At 43.5% G+C, this 25230-nt stretch overlaps 2 protein-coding genes across 5 annotated transcripts in view; both read right to left on the bottom strand.

Moving 5' to 3' along the window:
• LOC109881187 (pumilio homolog 1-like) overlaps nt 1-12510 on the bottom strand; it is a 53748-nt gene extending 41238 nt beyond the window's left edge. The window contains exons 1-3 of the mRNA XM_031789275.1: nt 12346-12510; nt 1219-1391; nt 7-128 (exon numbers count right to left, since the gene is read on the bottom strand). Coding sequence (XP_031645135.1) covers nt 7-128; nt 1219-1380 — 284 coding nt within the window. The 5' untranslated portion in view covers nt 1381-1391; nt 12346-12510. The remainder of the gene's footprint in view (nt 1-6; nt 129-1218; nt 1392-12345) is intronic.
• A 724-nt stretch (nt 12511-13234) lies between these two features.
• LOC109883789 (sodium/potassium-transporting ATPase subunit beta-1-interacting protein 1) lies at nt 13235-23404 on the bottom strand. Of its 4 annotated transcripts, none has more exons than XM_031789031.1 (8): nt 22885-23404; nt 22261-22532; nt 20609-20746; nt 18835-18915; nt 17063-17260; nt 15538-15598; nt 15064-15145; nt 13235-14401 (listed from the first exon to the last, which is right to left on the bottom strand). In XM_031789031.1, the coding sequence occupies exons 2-8, from the start codon at nt 22312-22314 to the stop codon at nt 14392-14394; spliced, it is 624 nt and encodes a 207-aa protein (XP_031644891.1). In that variant the 5' UTR covers nt 22315-22532; nt 22885-23404; the 3' UTR covers nt 13235-14391. The 4 variants fall into 4 exon arrangements, with proteins under 4 accessions (XP_031644891.1, XP_031644892.1, XP_020331408.1 ...); XM_031789032.1 differs by having other exon boundaries at nt 15060-15145; nt 22261-22598; nt 22885-23299; XM_020475819.2 differs by having other exon boundaries at nt 22261-22598; nt 22885-23299.
• Nucleotides 23405-25230: the final 1826 nt, after the last annotated feature.

Genomic DNA, 25230 nt, shown 5'->3' with positions numbered 1-25230 from the left:
CAGTACTGGCTGTCGTGGATGTTCTCCCCAGTGGGCCAGCGGTGTTTGCCAGGTTGCTCTCCGTGCTGCCGCTGGAAGCAGTAGTTCACCATGGCATCATCCTGAGAGCGCCCCGTACCCACCACGCCCTGCAACACACACACAGCTAACATCTCTGAACATCTGTCAGTCTGTGTGACGTGTACTGCAGTCTGACATGACATAGATTTAAAAATCTACCAGCCACTCAGATTATTATCATTATTTTAGAATATATATTTATTTTATTTTATTATTTAAATTAATTAAATTATATTATTATTTATTTAATTGAAAAAATTAAAATTAAAAATTAAAATCGGCCAAATTATTTTCCCCCACGCCAAAATTACACCAACACAAAAAAACAGATGAGCATGCTTTGTTTCAAAAACAGATGAGCATGCTTTGTTTCAAAAACAAATGTATTACTAGTAAGAGGTAATGTGGTATATTGTTTTGATTTCATTTTTTGAAAGCCATTTGAAAGCCAAAGTCATTCAATCCAAAATATCACAGATGAGACAAATCTTCGCCTGCCTCTTTAAGGGCGGGAGGTTACCATGGTAGCACGAGTTAGAAGACGAAGAAAAAGCGGAGGAACGCCAGGCAGTTGTCGCGCGAGGTGGAATAGGCTACCGTAATTTCTGGACTATTAAGCGCACCTGAATATAAACCGCACCCACTGAATTATTTAAAAAATTTATTTTGTACATAAATAAGCCGCACATGTCTATAAGCCACAGGGGCCTACCGGTACATTGAAACAAATTAACTTTACACAGCTTTTAAATGAAACACGGCTTGTAACAAAAATAAATAGGCTTTAACGAAACACCGGCATTATGTGACGGTGCTCAGTTTTTTTTTGAAAGCAGGAAAAATCCATAAATTAGCCGCGTCATTGTATAAACCGTGAGGTTCAAAGCGTGGGAATAAAGTAGCGGTTTTTTGTACGGAAATTACGGTATATAGGAGTCGTAGTTATTTGAGCTATGAAACAAAAACGGCACAAATACTTTGAAAACAGCTACTGCAGGATTTATTTTACTTTAAAATGTGATCACACTTGATTTCACAAATGCGAGTGAAACGCTCATCCTGTGGAGCCCTGGTGAAATACACATCATACCGGCCAATGCCAAAAATCTAACCGCATTTGGCAGGTGTTCATTTTATGCCCTGGTCTCCATCCCTTACCTGCTGGCTTGGTGGCGGGGCATGTGGGGTCTGTCCGGCCGGGGGGGCGTGTCCTCCGTTGCTCAGCACCACCGGCATGCTGGGAGTTGAAGTTCTGAGGTGGGGGCTGAACGAGGCCTGCCAGAGCACTGCTTTACCCTTCAACACACACACGCTGCTCATTCCACCACGGCCTGGGGAAGAGACAAACACCGTTAGTTGAAATATTCACACATAACCGATATATCTGACAATATTTTGTATTATTGTAGCTGAAAAAATATCATCATAACATCATGGACCGTGCTTAAAACAGCCCTCCAAATATACTCAGAAAGCAGATTTCTTAAAGAGCCACTGACCAATTCCGCATTTGGTTAGTGGTGTTTGAGACACTATACAAGCGAAAGCCTATTTCAATCTTTCAAAATCCAATTTCTATCTATATCTATATATCTATATGTAAATATATCTACAGTGGGGCAAGATGAGGCCTGTAATTTTCATCATAGGTACCACTTCAACTATGACAGACAAAATGAGAGAAAAAAATCCAGAAAATCACATTGTAAGATTTTTTATGAATTTATTTGCATATTATGGTGGAAAATAAGTATTTGGTCAATAACAAACAAGCAAGATTTCTGGCTCTCACAGACCTGTAACTTCTTCTTTAAGAGGCTCCTCTGTCCTCGACTCGTTACCTGTATTAATGGCACCTGTTTGAACTTATCGGTATAAAAGCACCTGTCCCCAATGCTTCTTATGATTACAGGCCTCTCATCTTTTTAAGTGGGAGAACTTGCACAATTGGTGGCTGACTAAATACTTTTTTTGCCCCACTGTAGATTGACAAAAAACAGATTCCATATGGGATTGAGTGATGGGGCTTTGTACAGATGGGGTTCTATCTATGGCGGGGCGGCAGGCAGGCCTCTGCACTCTAGTTATGAATGAGTCATCCTCAGCCATACGGACGCATTAAAATATATATATATATAAGTTCTCATTTACAACTGCGACCTGGCCAAGATAAAGCATAGCAGTGCGACACAAACAACACAGCTACACAAACAAACGTACAGTCAATAACACAATAGAAAAATCTGTATACAGTGTGTGCAAATGAAGTAAGGAGGTAAGGCAATAAATAGGCCAATAGTGGCGAAGTAATGACAATGTACACGAGTGATGTGCAGATGAGGATGTGGAAACACTGGTGTACAACAGAGCAGAAAAAGAAATCTGGGGATGAGGTAGTTAGGATGGGCCATTTACAGATGGGCTGTGTACAGCTGCAGCGATCGGTAAGCTGCTCTGACAGCTGACGCTTAAAGTTAGTGAGGGAGATATGTCTCCAACTTCAGTGATTTTTGCAATTAGTTCGCATCGAGTATGATACACCGAGAAGAACTGTCAGCAAAAGAGCTAAGCACAGAACTCAGAGAGAATGAGAATGTTCCATTTCACTCCGAGGCTTGATGGTTATCGAGAGGGAGTGTTGGAAAGATTAGTCACATTGAGAGATGAACTGTTGTCATTCAAAAAATAATAATAATAATAATTGTACGGACTTGTTTGACTTTCTGAGTAATAAAAAGAAAATGTAACAGACATATTTGGGAAATGGGACGAACGGAAAGCAAAAGTATCTTATTTACACTTTGCAGACAATTTTCACACTCAACTAAAATAACTGACTCGAATTACATAGGCTGTTTTCAAAGGGATTCGTTGCTATTTCATATTTTTGCTATCTCGTATTTCTGTGTTTATTATATTATAATGAAGTCTATGATTTGATAGAGCAGTCTGACTGAGTGGTGGTAGGTAGCAGCAGGCTCGTAAGCATTCATTCAAACAGCACTTTTGTGTGTTTGCCATCAGTTCTTCGCTGTGCTTCAAGCATTGCGCTGTTTATGACTTCAGGCCTATCAACTGCCGAGATTAGGCTGGCAATACTAAAGTACTTATAAGAACATCCAATAGTCAAAGGTATATTAAATACAAATGGTATTGAGAGATATAGTCCTATAATAACTACAACCTAAAACTTCTTACCTGGGAATATTGAAGACTCATGTTAAAAGGAACCACCAGCTTTCATATGTTCTCATGTTCTGAGCAAGGAACTGAAACGTTGGCTTTCTTACATGGCATATATTGCACTTTGACTTTCTTCTCCAACAGTTTGTTTTTGCATTATTTAAACCAAATTGAACATGTTTCATTATTTATTTGAGACTAAATAGATTTTTATTGATGTATTATATTAGGTTAAAATAAGTGTTATTCAGTATTGTTGTAATTGTCATTATTATATACACACACACATATATATATATATATTTGAAAAACGGCCGATTATATCGGTATCTGCTTTTTTTGGGCCTCCAATAAATCGGTATCGGCGTTGAAAAATCATAATCGGTCGATCTCTAGTGTAGAGTATCGTTAGGGTGGTGTTCCATAGTGTGTGTGTGTGTGCGTGCGTGCGTGCGTGTGCGTGTGTGTCGGTCGACCTCTACAATGAAAACGTGTCCGGTGTTTTGTGTTTGTCGATTGTAGGGCTGTAGCCACAGAATTCTGGTGGTTGTCACTTGGAAAAAGGACAAACATCAGAAATATCACCCGGAACATTGCCTCAGTGAACGGGCCATTGCTATCCGGGATCCTTGGGACAACCCCACCCCATTGAAGTTTACATTTAAAATGGTTACCATAAGGGTTCAGGTTAGAGGATAAAGTGGAACTGAAAAAGTTTTAGCAAAGAGAAATCGTATTAATATACACCCCTAGGACGAATGAGACTCTTTTTTTTAATATACATTTTCTGACAAGCAAGAGCATAGACAGCGGTGTAAAGTACTCAAATCAAATGTTATTAGTCACACGCGCCGAACACAACAGGTGTAGGTAGACCTCACAGTGAAATGCTTACTTATGAGCCCCCAACAGTACGGATAAGAATAAGAGATAAAAGTAACAAGTAATTGAAGAGCAGCAGGAAAACAATATCCAGGGGGGGATGCCGGTACATAGTCAATACTCTGAACCAATACTCTGTTTAAAATACTTTAAAGTACTACTTAAGTAGATTGTTGTGGTCTCTCTACTTGACTGTTTCTATTTTTGACAACTTTTACTTTACTACATTCCTAAAAAATAAAAACAAATGTACTGTTTACTCCGTTACATCCCTGACACCCGTACTCAGAACATTGTCCAATTCACACACTTATCAAGAGAACATCCCTGGTCATCCCTACTGCCTCTGATCTGGAGGACTCACTAAACAGAGAACATCCCTGGTCATCTCTACTGCCTCTGATCTGGAGGACTCACTAAACAGAGAACATCCCTGGTCATCCCTACTGCCTCTGATCTGGTAGACTCACTAAACAGAGAACATCCCTGGTCATCTCTACTGCCTCTGATCTGGTGGACTCACTAAACAGAGAACATCCCTGGTCATCCCTACTGCCTCTGATCTGGTAGACTCACTAAACAGAGAACATCCCTGGTCATCCCTACTGCCTCTGATCTGGTGGACTCACTAAACAGAGAACATCCCTGGTCATCCCTACTGCCTCTGATCTGGTGGACTCACTAAACAGAGAACATCCCTGGTCATCCCTACTGCCTCTGATCTGGTAGACTCACTAAACAGAGAACATCCCTGGTCATCCCTACTGCCTCTGATCTGGTGGACTCACTAAACAGAGAACATCCCTGGTCATCCCTACTGCCTCTAATCTGGAGGACTCACTAAACAGAGAACATCCCTGGTCATCCCTAATGCCTCTGATCTGGTGGACTCACTAAACACAAATGCTTTGTTTGTAAATTATGTTGGAGTGTTGGAGTGTGCCCCCGGTTGTCCATAAATAAAATTATAAATTTAAAAAAATTACGTTATCATTGCTTTTGTAGAATAAACTGGGAATTTTATTTTTTTCACTGATATGACTGTCTGTTTGTTTCATATCTGCAAAGTAGTTAAAACACTGTCAGTTCCTCTTTAAGGTTTAGATGTCTCAAGGATCCCGGATAGCAATAACCCTCAGTGAATGGAGTCAAGTACTCTCCCACTGCTGGCTCGATAGGGGTGGTAAATGTACATTTGAACCAGTCCTTGACAACCCATATATTAAAGCTTAGCAACAAAGTGCTATGTTGTGTTTTCTTAGTGTCTCAGGCAATTCTTTTTACAACTCTTCTACTTACATTGGTAACCAGTTTATAATAGCAATAAGGCACCTCAGGGGTTTGTGGTATATGGACAATATACCGTGGCTAAGGGCTGTGTCCAGGCACTCCGCGTTGCGCCGTGGACCTAAAAACAGCCCTTAGCCACGGTATATTGGCCATATACCACACCTCCGCAGGCCTTATTGCTTAATTATAACAGGCCAGATTTAGAGGGCTTCACTAAGGGGCTGTAACATTAACGTTGCCACGACGATGAATGTTCTTAGCACGGCACTTGCTTCACCTCAGGACACCCTACCGTGGCGCTTCACCTCAGGACACCCTACCGTGGCGCTTCACCTCAGGACACCCTACCGTGGCGCTTCACCTCAGGACACCCTACCGTGGCGCTTCACCTCAGGACACCCTACCGTGGCGCTTTACCTAACAGTATACGGCCAGTGAACATTTTTGGCTCTTTATTGAGCTGGCAAGCTTGTATCTACTCGCCGTAGAAGCAGTAACAGTTAGTTACAGAATTTCACTCTCCTCTCCAACTAGTGTAGATGTGTTGGGTGATAAGTGTCCGGTTTGTAGCGCGACAGAGGAAGATCGTCTCACAGCCATGTAAAGACTTAAACGGAGATACAAATAAATCCGTAAAAGTCTTGTAACGGCTGATAATATCGGTCTGGCTCTAGTTACACACACACTGCTTCAACACACACACTGCTTCAACACACACACACACACACACTGCTTCAACACACACACACACACACTGCTTCAACACACACACACTGCTTCAACACACACACACACACACACACACACACACACACACTGCTTCAACACACACACACTGCTTCAACACACACACACACACACACACACTGCTTCAACACACACACACTGCTTCAACACACACACACACACACACACTGCTTCAACACACACACACACACACTGCTTCAACACACACACACTGCTTCAACACACACACACACTGCTTCAACACACACACACTGCTTCAACACACACACACACACAGCTTCAACACACACACACACACACACACACACACTGCTTCAACACACACACACACACACACACACACACACACACACTGCTTCAACACACACACACACACACACACACACACTGCTTCAACACACACACACACTGCTTCAACACACACACACACTGCTTCAACACACACACACACTGCTTCAACACACACACACACTGCTTCAACACACACACACACTGCTTCAACACACACACACACACACACACAACTCAAACTACACTCCTTTTAAACACAGTATAGAAAGGATTCACACACACACACTTGCAGGGACTGCAATCAACATTTTGATCCACCCGCTAGTGTTGTCGTTTATTTTATTTATTTTTTGCAATTTGACTGACAACATATTCTAAAGTGGTTTAATGTCTGGAGTACTGGAGCTAAATGTATAGTTTACAACACCATCCTCTGTCCCAAATGAATAGGAAACATTATCGGAACCTAATTCCTTCTAATTAAACCGTGCCAATCCTTCCGATTTATTTGTGGTTGAGGCCTGAATATTTCTTCTAATGACGTTAGGCCACATTTGAGTTGTGAAAACATCTGACCAACTTACATATTAAAGAGGGGAGGGTCCCTTTATCTCAATACACAGCATGTTGTGAATCACACCCACACAGTGTCACAAACACACCCACACCCACACAGTGTCACAATCACACCCACACAGTGTCACAATCACACCCACACAGTGTCACAATCACACCCACACAGTGTCACAATCACACCCACACAGTGTCACAATCACACCCACACAGTGTCACAATCACACCCACACAGTGTCACAATCACACCCACACAGTGTCACAATCACACCCACACAGCCTAGCCCCAGAGGAAAGAAGAGGTCCAATTCTATCAACATCATACTGACTCCCGTGGTGGTGTCCATGTTGGATTTAACTGACAGTATGAAATGGAACTAAAAACGGATTCCTTTTCTCGGGGAAAAAAAATACAGAATAAAACATTTGGGGAGATATATCAATTAAAAGTTCAAACAAATTTGGTCTACTTCACTGTCAGTTTTGTCCTAGTTTGGTTGAATATAAAACACAAATCAGAATACAGAAAGCCCATTAGAGCCACTATTAATTATTATTCCTATTAATTATTATTCCTATTCATTATTATTCCTATTAACTATTATTACTATTAATTATTATTCCTATTAATTATTATTCCTATTAATTATTATTCCTATTAATTATTATTCCTATTAATTATTATTCCTATTAATTATTATTCCTATTAATTATTATTACAATTAATTATTATTACTATTAATTATTTGTTGCCATTCTATGTTCATACAACATATTTAGAACATTTATTATTTAGAAAACATAAAATACCGAACAAATAAGAAATATATTGTGTTAAGATATTTTGGCGATGTCGCCCAGCCTACCACTAGTCTATTACCTTTCACTAGTTACAGATGGTGTGAAGGTAGCTCAGTCATGTAGGTAGGAAACAGAACTCAGGTGTAACTTTGGTTTGGTTTAGTTCACCATATGTAATATGTAGGCCTACATTAGAGTTTAGACAGAAACACAGTCTCTGACAGTTATAATGTAAAGATGGCCACGAAGAACATGGCTGATGTTTTACATTCTCCCAAACAAATGTGCAAATTATTTTATTTTCATTTTGTGTAAAAAAAATATATATGTTTTACTTATTGTGTAGATAATGTTGCTGCTACCATCTTATGACAGAAAATAACTTCTGGACATCAGAAAAGCGATGACTCACCGCGGACTGGAAGAAACCTTTTCCTTTAACGAGTCTGACGACAAGGATATCCTGCTTTCACTGGAACAGGCCCAGATCCACGCCTTTTGCGTGAAGAAAAGACACCGGAAAAAGGGACGCAGATCGGGGATCCTTCCGGGAATCCGGAGGCGAGCGAGTAAACTCCCAATGCCTTCCATTCTTCTTGCTAACGTGCAATCGTTGGAAAATAAAATTGATGACCAACTATTAAGATATTCCTACCAACGGGACATTAAAAACTGTAACATCTTATGTTTCACTTAGACGTGGCTGAACAAACAATATAGAGCTGGCAGGATTTTCCATGCACCGGCAGAACAGAGATGCTACCTCTGGTAAGACGAGGGGTGGGGGTGTGTGTCTATTTGTCAATAACAGCTGGTGCGCGATGTCTAATATTGAAGAAGTCTTGAGGTATTTCTCACCTGAGGCAGAGTACCTTATGATAAGCTGTCGACCACACTATCTACCAAGAGAGTTCTCATATTATTCGTAGCCGTCTATTTACCACCACTGAACGATGGCACTAATACCGCACTCAACCAACTCTATAAGGCCATAAGAAAAGAAGAAAATCCTCACCGAGAAGAGGCGCTCCTAGTGTCCGTGGACTTTAAATGCAGGCAAACTTAAATCAGCGTTACCAAATTTTTACCAGCACGTCACCAGTGCAACCAGGGGGGAAAAAATCCTAGACTACATTTACTCCACACACAGAGATGGATACATAGCTCTCCCCCGCCCTCCATTTGGCAAATCTGACCATTACTCTATACTTTGGATTCCTGCGTACAAGCAAAATAAATTAAGCAGGAAGTACCCGTGACTCGCTCAATACGGAAGTGGTCAGATGATGCAGATGCTACACTACAGGACTGGTTTGCTAGAACAGACTGGAAAATGTTCCGGGATTCATCCAATGACATTGAGGAGTATACCACCTCAGTCACCGGCTTAATCAATAAGTGCATCAATGACGTCGTCCCCACAGTGATTGTATGTACAGATCCTAAACAGAAACCATGGATTACAGGAAACATCCGCATTGAGCTAAAGGCTAGAGCTGCCGCTTTCAAGGAGCCGAAGACTAATCTGGACGCTTATAAGAAATCTTGCTATGCCCTCAGACAAACCATCAAACAAGCAAAGCGTCAATACAGGATTAAGATTGAATCCTACTACACCGGCTCTGACGCTCGTCGGATATGGCAGGGCTTGAAAACTATTATGGACTACAAAGGGAAACCCAGACGTGAGCTGCCCAGTGACGCGAGCAGACGAGCTAAATGCCTTTTATGCTTACTTCAAGGCAAGCAACACTGAAGCATGCACAAGAGCACCAGCTGTTCTGGATGAATGTGTGTGAATGGTCTCAGTAGCCTGTGTGAACAAAACCTTTAAACAGGTCAACATTCACAAAGCTGCAGGGCCAGGCGGATTACCAGGACGTGTACTCAAAGAACGCACAGACCAACTGTCAAGTGTCTTCACTGACATTTTCAACCTCTCCCTGACCGAGTCTGTAATACCTACATGTTTCAAGCAGACCACCATAGTCCCTGTGCCCAAGGAAGTGAAGGTACCCTGCCTAAATGAGTACCAACCCGTGGCACTCACGTCAGTAGCCATGAAGTGCTTTGAAAGGCTGGCCATGGCTCACATCAACAGCATCCTCCCGGATACCCTAGGCCAACTCTAATTTGCATACCGTGCAAACAGATCCACAGATGACGCACTCTGAATCGCACTCCCCACTGCCCTTTCCCACCTGGACAAAAGGAACACCTACGTGAGAATGTTGTTCATCGACTACAGCTCAGCGTTCAACACCATAGTACCCACAAAGCTTTGTTTTTGTTTTTTTGTACTTAGTCCCCTCCTGTATTCCCTGTTCACCCACAACTGCGTGGCCATACACAACTCCAACACCATCATTTAGTTTGCTGACGACACAACTGTGGTAGGTCTGATCACCGACCATGATGAGACGGCCTATAGGGAGGAGGTCAGAGAACTGGCAGTGTGGTGCCAGAACAACCTCTCCCTCAATGTGAGCAAGACAAATGAGCTGATCACGGACTTTAGGAAAAGGAGGGTCAAACGGGGCTGTAGTGAAGTGGGTTGAGAGTTTCAAGTTCCTTGGTGTCCACATCACCAACGATCTATCATGGTCCAAACAAACCAAGACAGTCGTGAAGAGGGCAGATCCTCAAAAGGTCCTACAGCTGCACCATCGAGAGCATCCTGACCGGTTGCAAACCGCCTAGTATGGCAACTGATATGACATCTGCTCGGCATCTGACCGTAGGACACTACAGAGTGTAGTGCGTACGGCACAGTACATCACCAGGGCCACTCTTCCTGCAATTCAGGACCTATATAATAGGTGGTGTCAGAAGAAAGCCCATAAAACTGTCAGAGACTCCAGTCACCCAAGATATAGACTGTTTTCTGTGCTACCGCACGGCAAGCAACAGCAGAGCGCCAAGTCTAGGACCAAAAGGCTCCTCAACAGCTTCTACACCCAAGTCAGACTGCTGAACAATTCATAAAAATTGCCACCGGACAATTTACATTGACCCCCTCTGAATAAATATATTCTGCAGAACAAACATGCTTCTCTGACTTGCAGAAAATAAATCACATCAGTTTTACTCATGACCTTTCTATCTGGAACATTAACACAACGTTGTGCCCTGCTGAATGTGGCCCAGCCAGGTGATGTGGATTCCACCTACTCAACAGACATGGGGTGTGTTCAGTCAATAAGCAAATGTTCAAGACAACCAGGTGGTCTGTTCTATGTTTTATTTAGCGTTCAACCCCCGCCAACCTCTGATGGACAGGAAGCCACAAAAGTATTTGGAAAATGAATCTGTCAAATCGCATAACACGTCTCTCTACCTCACACACACATCCATCCATTATGGGTCAGAAGCGTACATACACAATCCAAATTTTTCTCGCTATTAATAAATGGCTGACCCTGGCCGAGGGTGCCTCTGGGGGAGATGGGATACGCTACATTTTTTTAAACTTTGCCAATTTTACATGCATATAATACACACCTGTGCATGTGTGAAATAGGCCCAATATAAGTACCCACCCTCGCCTCCATGCATAGAGTTATGCCATAACAAGCACGCCCCCCTCTGCAGGCAATGTTAGTTAGCCAGCCAGCTAGCTAGCTCCTGCCATCCAGACAACCACTTACAAGCAAAACAAACAAATACTTCCGGTGTATTTGGGTCTGAAAATATATGTTATCCCGATGCAAGCAGAAAACAAACAGCCATTCATTTCTCAGCGGTGTATGCTAGGGTAACTAGGGTAACGTAACCTCTTTGATAACATCCGGAAATCAGTAACGTTAGCGAGCAGTCTCCTCTCATCACGTTCGCCAGCCGGAAATAGCATTGTTGCCCACAACTGGATTAATCCTTATTTAATACCGTGGATCGATTATCACTGCGAACTACTGTCCTGTCCACCTGGGCCAGAACAACAAAAACGGAACATAGCTTTGTGTGTCAACTAGATAACAGTCAGTCGCCGAGGCACAACTCACACCACCCAACTAACTAAACAAATCGAGGCCAATAAGGACATGAAAATGGACGTAAGTAAATGTGTGTTTGTCTGGTTGACATATAACTAGGTAATTACATTATCCATGTACTGGAGTATTCACTAGCTAGCTTAAGTGGCATGTATTGATGTTAACCACGGAACTGGTTCCAGTAGTTAACTACCCAATGTTTGTCTATCAACAAACAATACCAGACCTCCAAGCCAGCGACCAGAGCAACTCGCCCCCGACACCCCCTCTACCAGTAACACACACCGGTACCCGGGCTCTACAGGTCTCCATGCCGGTGTAAGCTAGCTAGCTAACAAAGGCCCTAGCTGTCTGACTAGAGCGGAATACGGCAACAACCGGAGGCGGCAGGGGAGGGAGGAAGCAACACAGCTTTTAAAATAACCCACAAAAAGTATGTTTACGGCCCGGGAAAGGCAATACATCGGGCGATGTGTTGTTTGAGGCGGCTAGAGGCACACTGTGCTCCCGGGTGAGGGCTACTTACAGGCGGAGAGGGCGGATGGTTGAAGATTTCAGCCCCGGTTCTCTATCCAGATTTCCAGGCTTTCACTCCGAAAACATGGCGGCTCGGAGGGGAGCAGAGACAGGCAGACGCGGTGCATCATGGGAACGGAGGAGAGCAGAGAGAGTGCGGTTCATTGCGCCAACTGGGAGGGGATGGTCTCTCACCAATCCCTTTGTTATACATACGTGTGGCTCTGTTGACATGCGTTGTTCTCTCACATTGGGCAAAAATACACTAATGATCTCAAATACATTCATAATAATGATTATAGTGGTGTCTATAACACTGGTTAGGGGAGTGTGTGGACAGTTCATTATTCCCAGTCAACGTTCTGTCCATACCTAATAACAGGTATCGATTAAAGTCTGTGCAGAATGTTCAGAGAACTATGGTAATGGAGTCCAGCCGTAGCCATAACAACATGCTGACTCCTGAGCACACAGAGGGTGTTCATGAGGCTGGATCTGGATGATAAAATGCACACAGGGGGTACTTAAGGTTAAGGGGTACTCCAGGCAGAGGAAAAATCATTTGGTGGTACAGTAACCAAAAACAAATGTAGGAACCACTGCTCTACTAGACTGGTGCATTGTGAACCAACGAACTGCCAGTGCGAAGAGGGCGGTAGCGGCAGGTTAACAAATGGTTAAGAGGGGTTGGGTCACCAACTGAAAAGGTCACTAGTCCGAATCCCCGAACCGACTAGTTTGGAAAAAATCTGCCGATGTGCCATTGAGCAAGGCATTTAATCCCAATTGGTCCTGTAAATTGCTCTGGATAAGAATGTCTGCTAAATTACTCAACTTCAATGAAAAGTATCAATTTGTCCAAAGGTGTGTGTGTGTGTGTGTAGAAAACATAGGACTGATTTAATTTAGAAACTGTTTATTTATTTCACCAACCCCCTTCCCAATGTCTCCTACTACTACCTGTCTTACCCAGGAAACCACTTCATAAATACAGTCTCCCTCCCTCTCTGTCCTCCGCCAGACATTTCTGACCTAAAATTAATCAGTGTCCTTGTATTCCTTACATTAATATCATCAAGTCAGACCAGGGATTTCTTTTTTACAGAAGAAAGGAAGGAGTGAATGAATTGGAGAGGGGGGAGAATAGCAGAAGAAAGGAGTGAATAAAGTGGAGAGGGGGGAGAATAACAGAAGGGAGGAGTGAATAAAGTGGAGAGGGGGGAGAATAACAAGAAAGGAAGGAGTGAATAAAGTGGAGAGGGGGGAGAATAACAGAAGAAAGGGTAGTAAGGTGTGTGAGGGAGGAAGCATTTCTAAAGTCATCAAGGACGATTCTTGGTCGTGAAAAGTGAGGAGAAATGTAAATGGGGCGTGGCTACGCAACCCCCTCCCCACCCCCAAAAACAAAACAACCAATCAACCGGATATTTACATGCACAGAATCCCCACATCTTTCCCCAGAGACACTAAAGCCCAATCCTTAAAATTGGTGCAGTGTACACACAGTCACGACAAACCCACTTCTGCTTTTTTGCTGTGATTGTGAGTACACGGGGTCACCCTGTCACAACAAAATTAGGGACGAGATTGGGGATTGGGGGTACGACTGTTCTATTATGACCTCACATTCTAAAATGACAACATGAAGAGCCGTGCCCCATGTGACTTGAGGCCCCTCCCACAATAGTTCAGAGGTCATTCAGCTAGTCCTTTAGAACTACACACACACACACACACACACACACACACAGGGTCCTAGGAGTGCAAAGAGCCAGCAGGTGCAGTGTCCTCTCAATATCCTCCGTGTCCATTAACAAGTGACCACGCCCAGTGTCCCCCACCTCCCATAGAATGGCTGGTTCCACCCTGTCCTCTGTACATTCACCTCAGGGGTATCAGTCAGTTTACCCTCGATTACCATACACATACACGGTCTCACATACACACACAGGTGAGTCCATCTTTCAGTTGTACTGTGACACGCAGAGTGAGTGCTCTGTTCCCAAGGCGACAGCTTCACCTCTGAGGTGTGGTCTGATGGGGGCGCCTCCTTCCCCTACCCGGCCCTGAGAGACAGAGATGAGAGAGAGACAGAGATGAGAGAGAGACAGATGAGAGAGACAGAGACAGAGATGAGAGAGAGACAGAGATGAGAGAGAGACAGAGATGAGACCGACAGACATATCATACAGTTCAATTAGAAAGTAGGTCACACAATAAATAATATATATTTTGTTAAAGCCTTCCGCCGAACTCGGCTAAACGAGTGCTCGCATACTCCCTTAAAAGACCTTCGCTTGAAAAACGTTTGTCCATCTTGAGACACCGTAGCCAGTACACACTTCCTCAAAATAGTCTGAATGAATCTAACGCAAATCTGTCATTCATTTTTACGTTTTTGTCAAGGAGATCTTAGTTGCGCAATTTTACATCTAACTAAGATGTTTGGTGCAGTATTTGTAAAGGTAAAAATGTGCATGAAAACAATGTCATTTGTTGAATGACAACAAACACTAAGAATCTCTACTGTTGGCCAATCAGGAAAAAGGGGTGTAAACTTCGGCTTGTGTGCATGAACAGCCGAAAAAACCTTTGCTGAAGACCAATTAGAACAAAAACGTCGCAAAATGTCATATGTGCACTAGCTGTTCTGAACCGTTGCGGAATGGAAGGACTAGGACAAGGGGTCACCGTGAGGTAAAGGTTGAAACGTTAAGAGGTTACCTACGTGTAGAGGGGCTGCAGTTGGAGGTGTGAGGTCTTCTGAGGAGGCTGGTAACCATAGGATTCAAAGCCACCAATGAAATCAACTGAGAGAGAGAAAGAGATCAGAGGCAGATGGAACACCCAGACAGAACAGACAGACAGAACACCCAGACGGGGCAGACAGACGGAACACCCAGACGGGGCAGACAGACGGAACACCCAGACGGGGCAGACAGACGGAACACCCAGACAGAACACCCAGACAGAACAGATAGACAGAACAGACAGATGGGACACCCAGACAGAACAGACAGACGGAACAGACAGAACAGATGGGACACCCAGACAGAACAGACAGACGGAACACCCAGACGGGACAGAGAGACAGACAGGCGGAACACCCAGACGGGACAGACAGACGGAACACCCAGACGGAACACCCAGACAAGACAGAATAAAGAGATAAATGGATCACTCAGACAGACGCAACACTCACAGCTATCCTCGTCATCCTGGAAGACTTTGCTCACATAGCAGGCATACACAAAGCCAAAGAGCTAAGAGAGAGACAAAGAGGTTAAGGTTAGTATCATGTTGCGTGTGTGTGTACGTGTGTGTGTGTACGTGTGTGTGTGTACGTGTGTGTCAGGGTTTCCGTTAGTCAATAATAACCAACTTCAGGCCAATAAAAAAAAAGATCTGAAAAGCTGATAAATAAAATTGGCACCGGACAGCCAGGAGAATTTTTAAAAATCCCATTGCAAAGTAAGGCTTTTTAACCTGTTCATTGATAGAAATACGAGGTGATGGACATACATACATTTGCCCGGTCATTCTTAATAAATCAATTAAAATCGGTCTTTAGGTTAATAATTCCACAACAATTCGAAATGCAATCGCATGAAAACGTTTTTGATGGCTACGATTAAAAAATATACTCTTTTTTATTTCTCAACTAGTAATTTAAGCGTGGTTCCCGATTCGCCATTCAAGTGCTTAGGCAATGGTAGGCAGGCTTCAGCGCATCACACAACGCTTTGCAATGTGAGCTGGAGGCAGTATGCAGATTGAAAACATACGTTTCATTGTGTGAAACCTGAATGTTTTACCTTGTTTCAAAGTAGCCCGAGCCAAAATCCTTTCCTTTAAACGTAGAGGCAGTTATTTTAGAGAGACCTCCATGTGCCGTTGAAACAAGTAGCTTATTTCTCTTACGTTCTATTGGTTATCAAATCAACTTTCTTTTAACGTCCGGTAGCCAAAGGCACAATCCTAGTCATATTAGCAACCCAATGCTAGTTGTTTAACTTTACAACAGATATTTTATTCTCCGTCACATGAAACCCACTCGCATGTGCATTGTGCTTTTGACATTCGGACGTAGCCTACTGCCTCGTGTGCATTGCTACGCAGCTATAATGTGAAGAAATACGTTTATTAAAATTAAGCCAAACATTCTGATCTGTTGCATCAGCCTCAATGCTTTTTTTTGATGTACTGGATGTATGAATTTGGGATCTATCGTCCCACAACTGTCAGATTTAATGAGCCATTCGCAGTTTCACTGTTCCCGGCCGTGTGTACTTAGACTTGCATGGCTTCATCTTTGAGACAAGCATATGCTACTGGCAGGATCAATCAGGTAGCCAATCACAACATAGAGGTTGTACCTAGACACACTAAGCAAACAACAACCAGGGACCGGTCCTCTGTTTGGAAATAGGCCATTTCTTTCTCGCGCAGTTCGTTGCTCGTCTTGTTGGCTGAGGAAGAGTATACGTGGACAGGTATTCTAACAACTTCAACGTGCGCATCGGAATTCGTTAAGAAGGACGCACGCCATTGTTTTGTTAAGATAAATTACCATAATCGAAATGTAATTTTCTGTCATTCTGAGCATTGTGGGGTGGACGCCATATGGATATCGGTAAATTTCTCAAAATGTCCTGGAAAATTAAAACGTCGCTGGTCAATCGGCCGGCGCCACATTTTCCGAAGGGAAACCCTGGTGTGTTACTTACAGCCAGTAGAACCTGTAGCGCGGCACTCAGCACCTCAATGTACTGGTAGTCAAGGAGACAGCCAGAGACGGTGATGACATGGTGGTCGTCGGGGGCGATGCGGGAGTCCAACACCGGCGTTACTAGGCAACCAGGGCCGTGCTCCATCCACCAGGACCGATGCAGCGACGTGTTGAACGTCATCAGGATGTCCCTGTCCTACACACTCACACACACACACGACGTGTTATGAACACATCCATACATAAACACACATTATTAACATGTTGTAAATCACACTACAAAAAGGGAAGCCCAGCCGCGAGCTGCCCAGTGACACAAGCCTACCAGACGAGCTAAATAACTTCTATGCTCGCTTCAAGCAACACTGAAGCATGCACAAGTGCATCAGTTGTTCCCGGTGTGATCACACTCTCCGTAGCCGATTTGAGTAAGAACTTTAAACAGGTCAACATTCAAACAGATTACCAGAACGTGTACTCTGAGTCTTCACTGACATTTTCAACCTGTCCCTGATCGAGTCTGTAATACACACGTTTCAAGCAGACCACCATAGTCCCTGTGCCCAAAAACATCAAGGTAACCTGCCTAAATGACTACCGACCCGTAGCACTCACGTTTGTAGCAATGAAGTGCTCGTCACTAAACTAAGAGCCCCTGGGACTAAACACCTCCCTCTGCAACTGGATCCTGAACTTCCTGACGGGCCTCCCCCAAGTAGTAAGGGTAGGTAACAACATTTGCCATGCTGATCCTCAACATGGAGGCCCCTCAGGGGTGTGTGCTCAGTCCCCTCCTGTACTCCTTGTTCACCCATGACTGCATGGTCAAGCACGACTCCAAAACCATTATTAAGTTTCCTGACGACAACAGCGGTAGGCCTGATCACCGACAACAACGAAACAGCCTATAGGGAGGAAGTCAGAGACCTAGCGGGGTGGTGCCAGGAAAACAACCTCTCGCTCAACGTGATCAAGACAAAGGAAATAAATGTGGACTACAGGAAAAGGAGGACCGAGCACACCCCCATTCTCATCGATGGGGCTGTGGTGGAGCAGGTTGAGAGCGTGAAGTTCCTTGGTGTCCACATCACCAACAAATTAACATGGTCCAAACACACCAAGACAGTCGTGAAGATGGCACGGCAATGCCTTTTCCCCCTCAGGAGACTGAAAACAATTTGCATGGCTCTTCAGATCCTCAAAAAGTTCTACAGCTGCACCGTCGAGAACTGGCTGCATCACCGCCTGGTATGGCAACTGCTCGGCATCCGACGGCAAGGCACTACATTTGTTAGTGCAAGTCAGAGGAACGCTCTAAAAATTGCCAAAGACTCCAGCCACCCTAATCATAGAGACTGTTCTCTCTGCTACCTTACAGCAAACGGTACCGGAGCGCCAAGTCTAGGTCCAAAAGGCTTCTTGAAGAGCTTCTACCCCCAAGCCATAAGACTCCTGAACAGCTAATCAAATGGCTACCCAGTACCCCCTGTATAGCCTCGCTACTGTCACTTTTTTTGTTGCTCCTTAATTATTTTTGTATTATTGTTATTACACCCCCCCCCCCCCCCCCCCTCCTCCCTAGTTGATCTTAGTAAATACTTTAACACTTTATCTAAACAGTAAACATTTAACATTTCACTTTAAGGTACCTGCTGTAATCAGCACATGTGACAATTACAAACACGTTATAAACACAAATACATGATAAACACACGTTATAAACACAAATACATGATAAACACGTTATAAACACACACACACATCTCTTACCTGAGACAAGTGTCCCACCTCAAGGTAGAAACAGATGATGAAGGAGTTCCATCCCACCCACAGCACCAACCACACCGCATACTGATATACACAGAGACAAAGAGGGGTTATGGGGTGTGTGTGTGTATTAGAAGTTGACCGATTAAAATCAGCATGGCCGATTAATTGGGGCCGATTTCAAGTAATAATCGGTAATATGCCTTTTTGGACGCCGATTATGGCCGATTACATTGCAATCCACGAGGAGACTGTGTAGCAGGCTGACTACCAAGGAGCCAAAGGTAAGTTGCTAGCTAGCATTAAACTTCTCTTATAAAAAAACTATCAATCTTCACATAATCACTAATTAACTACACACTAGTTACTAGTTAACTGGTTGATGATATTACTAGGTTAACTAGCTTGTCCTGCGTTGCATAAAATCAATGCGGTGCCTGTTAATTTATCGTCGAATCACAGCCTATTTCAACTTGATGATTTAACAAAAGCGCATTCGCGAAAAAAAACACAATCGTTGCAGTAATGTACCTAACCATAAACATCAATGCCTTTCTTAAAATCAATACACAAGTATATTTTTTAAAACCTGCATATGTAGGGGCGGCAGGTAGCCTAATGGTTAGAGTGTTGGGTCAGTAACCGGAAGGTTGCAAGATCGAATCCTAGAGCTGAGAAGGTTAAAAAAAATCTGTCATTCTGCCCCTGAACAAGGCAGTTAACCCACTGTTCCCCGGTAGGCCGTCATTGACAATAAGAATTTGTTCTTAACTGACTTGCCTAGTTAAATAAAGGTGAAATAAATCAAATAAAAAATGTAGTAAAAATAAATTACTGTTAGAAGGCAATATTAACTAGGGAAATTATGTCAGGCTATATGCAGCAGTTTGAGCCACCTGGCTCGTTGCGAACTGTGTGAACACCATTTCTTCCTGACAAAGACCCTAATTAATTCGCCAGAATTTTACATAATTATGACATAACATTGAAAGTTGTGCAATGTAACAGGAAGATTTAGACTTAGGGATGCCACCCGTTAGATAAAATACGGAACCGTTCCGTATTTCACTGAAATAATAAACGTTTTGTTTCCAAAATGATAGTTTCCGGATTTGACCATATTAATGACAAAAAGCTTGTATTTCTGTGTTTTATTATATTATAATTAAGTCTATGATTTGATAGAGCAGTCTGACTGAGTGGTGGTAGGTAGCAGCAGGCTCGTAAACATTCATTCTAACAGCACTTTACTGCGTTTGCCAGCAGCTCTTAGCAATGCTTCAAGCATTGTGCTGTTTATGACCAAGCCTATTAACTCCCGAGATTAGGCTGGCAATACTATAGTACCTATAAGAACATCCAATAGTCAAAAGGTACATAAAATACAAATGGTATAGAGAGAAATAGTCCTATAATAACTACAACCTAAAACTTCTTAACTGGGAAAATTGAAGTCTCATGTTAAAAGAAACCACCAACTTTCATATGTTCTCATGTTCTGAGCAAGGAACTTAAACGTTAGCTTTCTTACATGGCACATATTGCACTTTTACTATCTTTTCCAACACTGTGTTTTTGCATTATTTAAACCAAATTGAACATTGTTCCTTCAGTATTGTTGCAATTGTCATTATTTCATATAAATATATATAAAAATCGGCCGATTAATCAGTATCGGCTTTTTTTGGGGTCCACCAATAATCAGTATCGCCGTGTGTGTGTGTGTATATATATATATATATATATACACACACACACATGTATGCATGTGTCTCACCAGTATGAGGTAGCGGGATCTGAACTGCACTGTTCCAAAGATCCCCAGTATGACGACCATGATATGGAGGAAGTTGGCCAGGATAGGAGCCCACTGGTAGCCCAGGAAGTCAAACACCTGTCTCTGGAACGCTGCCATCTATACACACACACACACACACACATAAATCACAAGATACATCTAGGGGATCATTATGGTATTACATTATTGCAATTTAAAACAATCCCTCTCTGGGATATGCACAGGGACACACAAAGAAACAACTGTCTCACTCTCTCTCTCACTCACACACACAGTATGCTGCAGTTGTTTCCATGGAAACTGCAAGGAGCACCAGCCGAGGGACTACCCCCCCCCCAACACACAGACACACAAACTCCCCAAACTACTGAAAATAAGCTGTATTCCAAAGTACCCACTGTCACACAATATATCACAATCAAATAAACAAACGACAACTACAGCATACTACCACACACACACACATTAATAAAAACACTGAAAATAAAAAGTTGAAAATAAGACACAGCAATAAAAGTTTTGACCAAAGAGACAAAGAGTAGCAGGATGACAAGAGTGAGAGCAGGGAAAGCAGAATAGTAGGATGTAGATGAGGGGAAGGGCAGGATGTAGATGAGGGGAAGGGAAGGGCAGGATGTAGATGAGGGGAAGGGCAGGATGTAGATGAGAAGAAGAGCAGGATGTAGATGAGGGGAAGGGAAGGGCAGGATGTAGATGAGGGGAAGGGAAGGGCAGGATGTAGATGAGGGGAAGGGAAGGGCAGGATGTAGATGAGGGGAAGGGAAGGGCAGGATGTAGATGAGGGGAAGGGCAGGATGTAGATGAGGGGAAGGGCAGGATGTAGATGAGAAGAAGGGCAGGATGTAGATGAGGGGAAGGGAAGGGCAGGATGTAGATGAGGGGAAGGGCAGGATGTAGATGAGGGGAAGGGCAGGATGTAGATGAGAAGAAGAGCAGGATGTAGATGAGGGGAAGGGAAGGGCAGGATGTAGATGAGGGGAAGGGAAGGGCAGGATGTAGATGAGAAGAAGAGCAGGATGTAGATGAGGTGAAGAGCAGGATATAGATGAGGTGAAGGGCAGGATGTAGATGAGGGGAAGGGCAGGATGTAGATGAGGGGAAGGGCAGGATGTAGATGAGGGGAAGGGCAGGATGTAGATGAGGGGAAGGGCGGGATGTAGATGAGGGGAAGGGCGGGATGTAGATGAGGGGAAGGGCACGATGTAGATGAGGGGAAGAGCAGGATGTAGATGAGGGGAAGGGCAGGATGTAGATGAGGGGAAGGGCGGGATGTAGATGAGGGGAAGAGCAGGATGTAGATGAGGGGAAGAGCAGGATGTAGATGAGGGGAAGGGCAGGATGTAGATGAGAGGAAGCGAGCTCTCTTATTTTCCTGATGTTACTTTAAAAGCATGGTCTCCCAGATTACAGTGATCACCACACACACACTTGTCCTGTGGTTGCCAATAATGTGACACACTGTTAATAGTTCAAACGTTTCAGTCAGAACATCTTTCTCACTCTCTTAGATTCAGTGAGTGGGAGAGGGATGGGAACAGGGACAAAGTGGTTATTGTGGATAAGCATCACACACCTTTTCCCATTCACACCTCACTGCAACAAACACTCACCAGCTGCAGTGAACATATCGCCACCAGTGTAACTCTCCCGTCACACTTCCCCATCTTGGAGGGCTCTGGACGTGGCTTGGGGCCACGCAGGCTCCGGGGAAAGGACGGGTGATCACCGGTCAGACCCAGACTGGCTGCCCGATTCAGATCACACCATGCCCGGCCGGACCTCGCCTGGACCCCGTCCTCCTGGTTCTTCTATGTATGGAAGACTCCTTGCGACTGACGTTAATTACACCGACACCAACCCATCCCGGCCCACTGTGATCATTCTGTCGGTATGTAAAGGTGCATGTGGTTACCCGGGGGGATCTCTTCTTCACGCGCCTGTCCGACAACTGTTTAAAGCAAAGACACTATTACCGAATCGCCTCGATCCGGCCACACCTTCAGGTTGATGGCGAAAGGAGGGGGAGACTGAGACAAGACACAAAGAAAGACGGAAAGCTATTATAACCCGGCAAGTCTCGCGGGTTAAATGGTAGAAATGAGCAGCATATGATAACGGATCACACGGGGAGGGAGGGGGGAAGAGGAATGAAATGACCCGATGGAGGTAGCTAGCTAGCTGCCCGGGCTGATTAAACGAAATTGACACACACAAAGCGGTTCATTGTGACTCACGGTTGATTTTCAAGACGCTCGCGCTCCTTCCTCGTTCTCGGTAAACGGACGGTGTCTTCAACCGTAGTCCTCCGGTGGCTTAAAACCAAGGCTCGGGCTCTCTTCTCCGTCTCGCGGCGTCTTTGTCAACAATCGGTGGTGCCTGCTGGGGCGGGCGCGAGCACGCGGCAGCGCAAATCCCCCTCGTTACAGAGGAACTGGGCCGTGTTCGAAATTGAACTATCAAAATCCTTCTTTCCTTCCTTGTGGCGATCACTGAGCTTACATGATTAGATATGTGAGAGTAGGTGATCCCACTAGATTGATTTTACTTTTCAAACTTTGTCAAATCAATTATAACCTCAAGGAGAAGAGCGTAGGAGGAAGGAAGAATGTAATTTCAAAGTAGTTCTAACACGGCCCCCGGAATCCTACCGACCGCGTGCGCGCGACCGCATGGAGAATGGAACAAGAGGAGCGCGAGGGGGTTCAGCAGATAGACAAAAGAAACATGGCTCGCAGCGAATCGAATAAAAGTTTGTGAATAATACTAGACAGAAAAAGGTTACATCAAATACAATATCTAGGTCCATGCTCTAATGGTATTTGCATAAACCAATCTAAAGAATGTATTACTTAGATTGTTAAATCCAAATTGCGCATTTTAAAACTCAAAAACCGTATAGCTATTTAAATACCTAGTTGTAATGGCTGTGTTTAAGTGTCCGTTTTTTTTAAAGGATACAAAGTACTAATACATTCAGAGTAAAGACAGGTATTACAAAACACACATTCAGCTTTATGGTCTTTCCACAAAGAGTACATTTTGTGTGCATCCCTTTGATATATTAAGTAGAAATTGTAGACAGCAATATGTTTTTTTAAAAAGCCTGTTATATGAAATGACCACATGGAGAATTTAAAAAAATACAGCATTTTGACATGTCCCTGTGTAACAGTATAACTTTAGACCGTCCCCTCGCCCATACAAGGGCGCGAACCAGGGACCCTCTGCACACATCAACAACAGTCACCCTCGAAGCATCGTTACCCATCACTCCACAAAAGCCGCGGCCCTTGCAGAGCAAGAGCACCGATTGAAACGCTGTTTAGCGCGCACCGCTAACTAGCTAGCCATTTCACATCCGTTACACCGGTGTGACTTAAGAAGATTCTATCCCACTTAACTTCAACATTTATCCAAGTTTTCACCGTCATTGTAAAGCCCATAGTTATTTTGTTGCTTTGACAAAGTAATTTCTGAAGATTTATTTTAATGTGATTAGTGATTCATTGAAGTATGTCCCTCATTTGAAGGTCAACTCTGTTACGTGAACTGAACTCCTGTTTTAATCCAGTTATTCCTTTTGAAATATATATATATATATATTTTTAATAACATTGAACATCTAATAGTCAAATTATAGTGTAAAAGCAGGCGAGCTGGTTTTACTCTTTGGCCATTTTCTGGATGCTCGACGACTCAAACGGAATTCTTCCACCGCTCTTTGGTCGCTACATACTTCAGTCCCTGCAATCATTCAAGTCGTTTGTGGTGACATCAAAATGAGGGGTGTTGTACAAAACAAAGTCATCAGCCATTGGATTGCTTTACCCATGGAGTTCTGGCTCTGGACCAATCAGAATGCTTACAATGTGTTGTTGAAATCGTTGGGGAAGACTCAAATCTCGACTCATTGGAGTACACCACATCAATGGCTACTGTTGTTTTATTTCCTTATCTAATTGTTCACCCAATAGCAAATTTTTTTTTTACTTAAAAATTGCACTGTTGGTTATTAAGGGCTTGTAAGTAAGCATTTCACTGTAAGGTCTACTACACCTGTTGTATTCAGCATTTCACTGTAAGGTCTACTACACCTGTTGTATTCAGCGTTTCACTGTAAGGTCTACTACACCTGTTGTATTCAGCATTTCACTGTAAGGTCTACTACACCTGTTGTATTCAGCATTTCACTGTAAGGTCTACTACACCTGTTGTATTCAGCATTTCACTGTAAGGTCTACTACACCTGTTGTATTCAGCATTTCACTGTAAGGTCTACTACACCTGTTGTATTCAGCATTCCACTGTAAGGTCTACTACACCTGTTGTATTCAGCATTCCACTGTAAGGTCTACTACACCTGTTGTATTCGGCATTTCACTGTAAGGTCTACTACACCTGTTGTATTCGGCATTTCACTGTAAGGTCTACTACACCTGTTGTATTCGGCATTTCACTGTAAGGTCTACTACACCTGTTGTATTCGGCGCGTGTGACAAATAAACTTTGATTTGATTGCAGGGAAGAAAGGTTTGTGGGCGTGGTGGAGCAATGAGTTTGGGTAGCCAGGCACATTTTCT

The sequence above is a fragment of the Oncorhynchus kisutch genome, linkage group LG14, assembly GCF_002021735.2.
Source record: "Oncorhynchus kisutch isolate 150728-3 linkage group LG14, Okis_V2, whole genome shotgun sequence".
NCBI classification, from domain to species: domain Eukaryota; kingdom Metazoa; phylum Chordata; class Actinopteri; order Salmoniformes; family Salmonidae; genus Oncorhynchus; species Oncorhynchus kisutch.
Note: the sequence above shows the minus strand (reverse complement) of the source record. Positions and strands in the feature narration are given on the sequence as shown.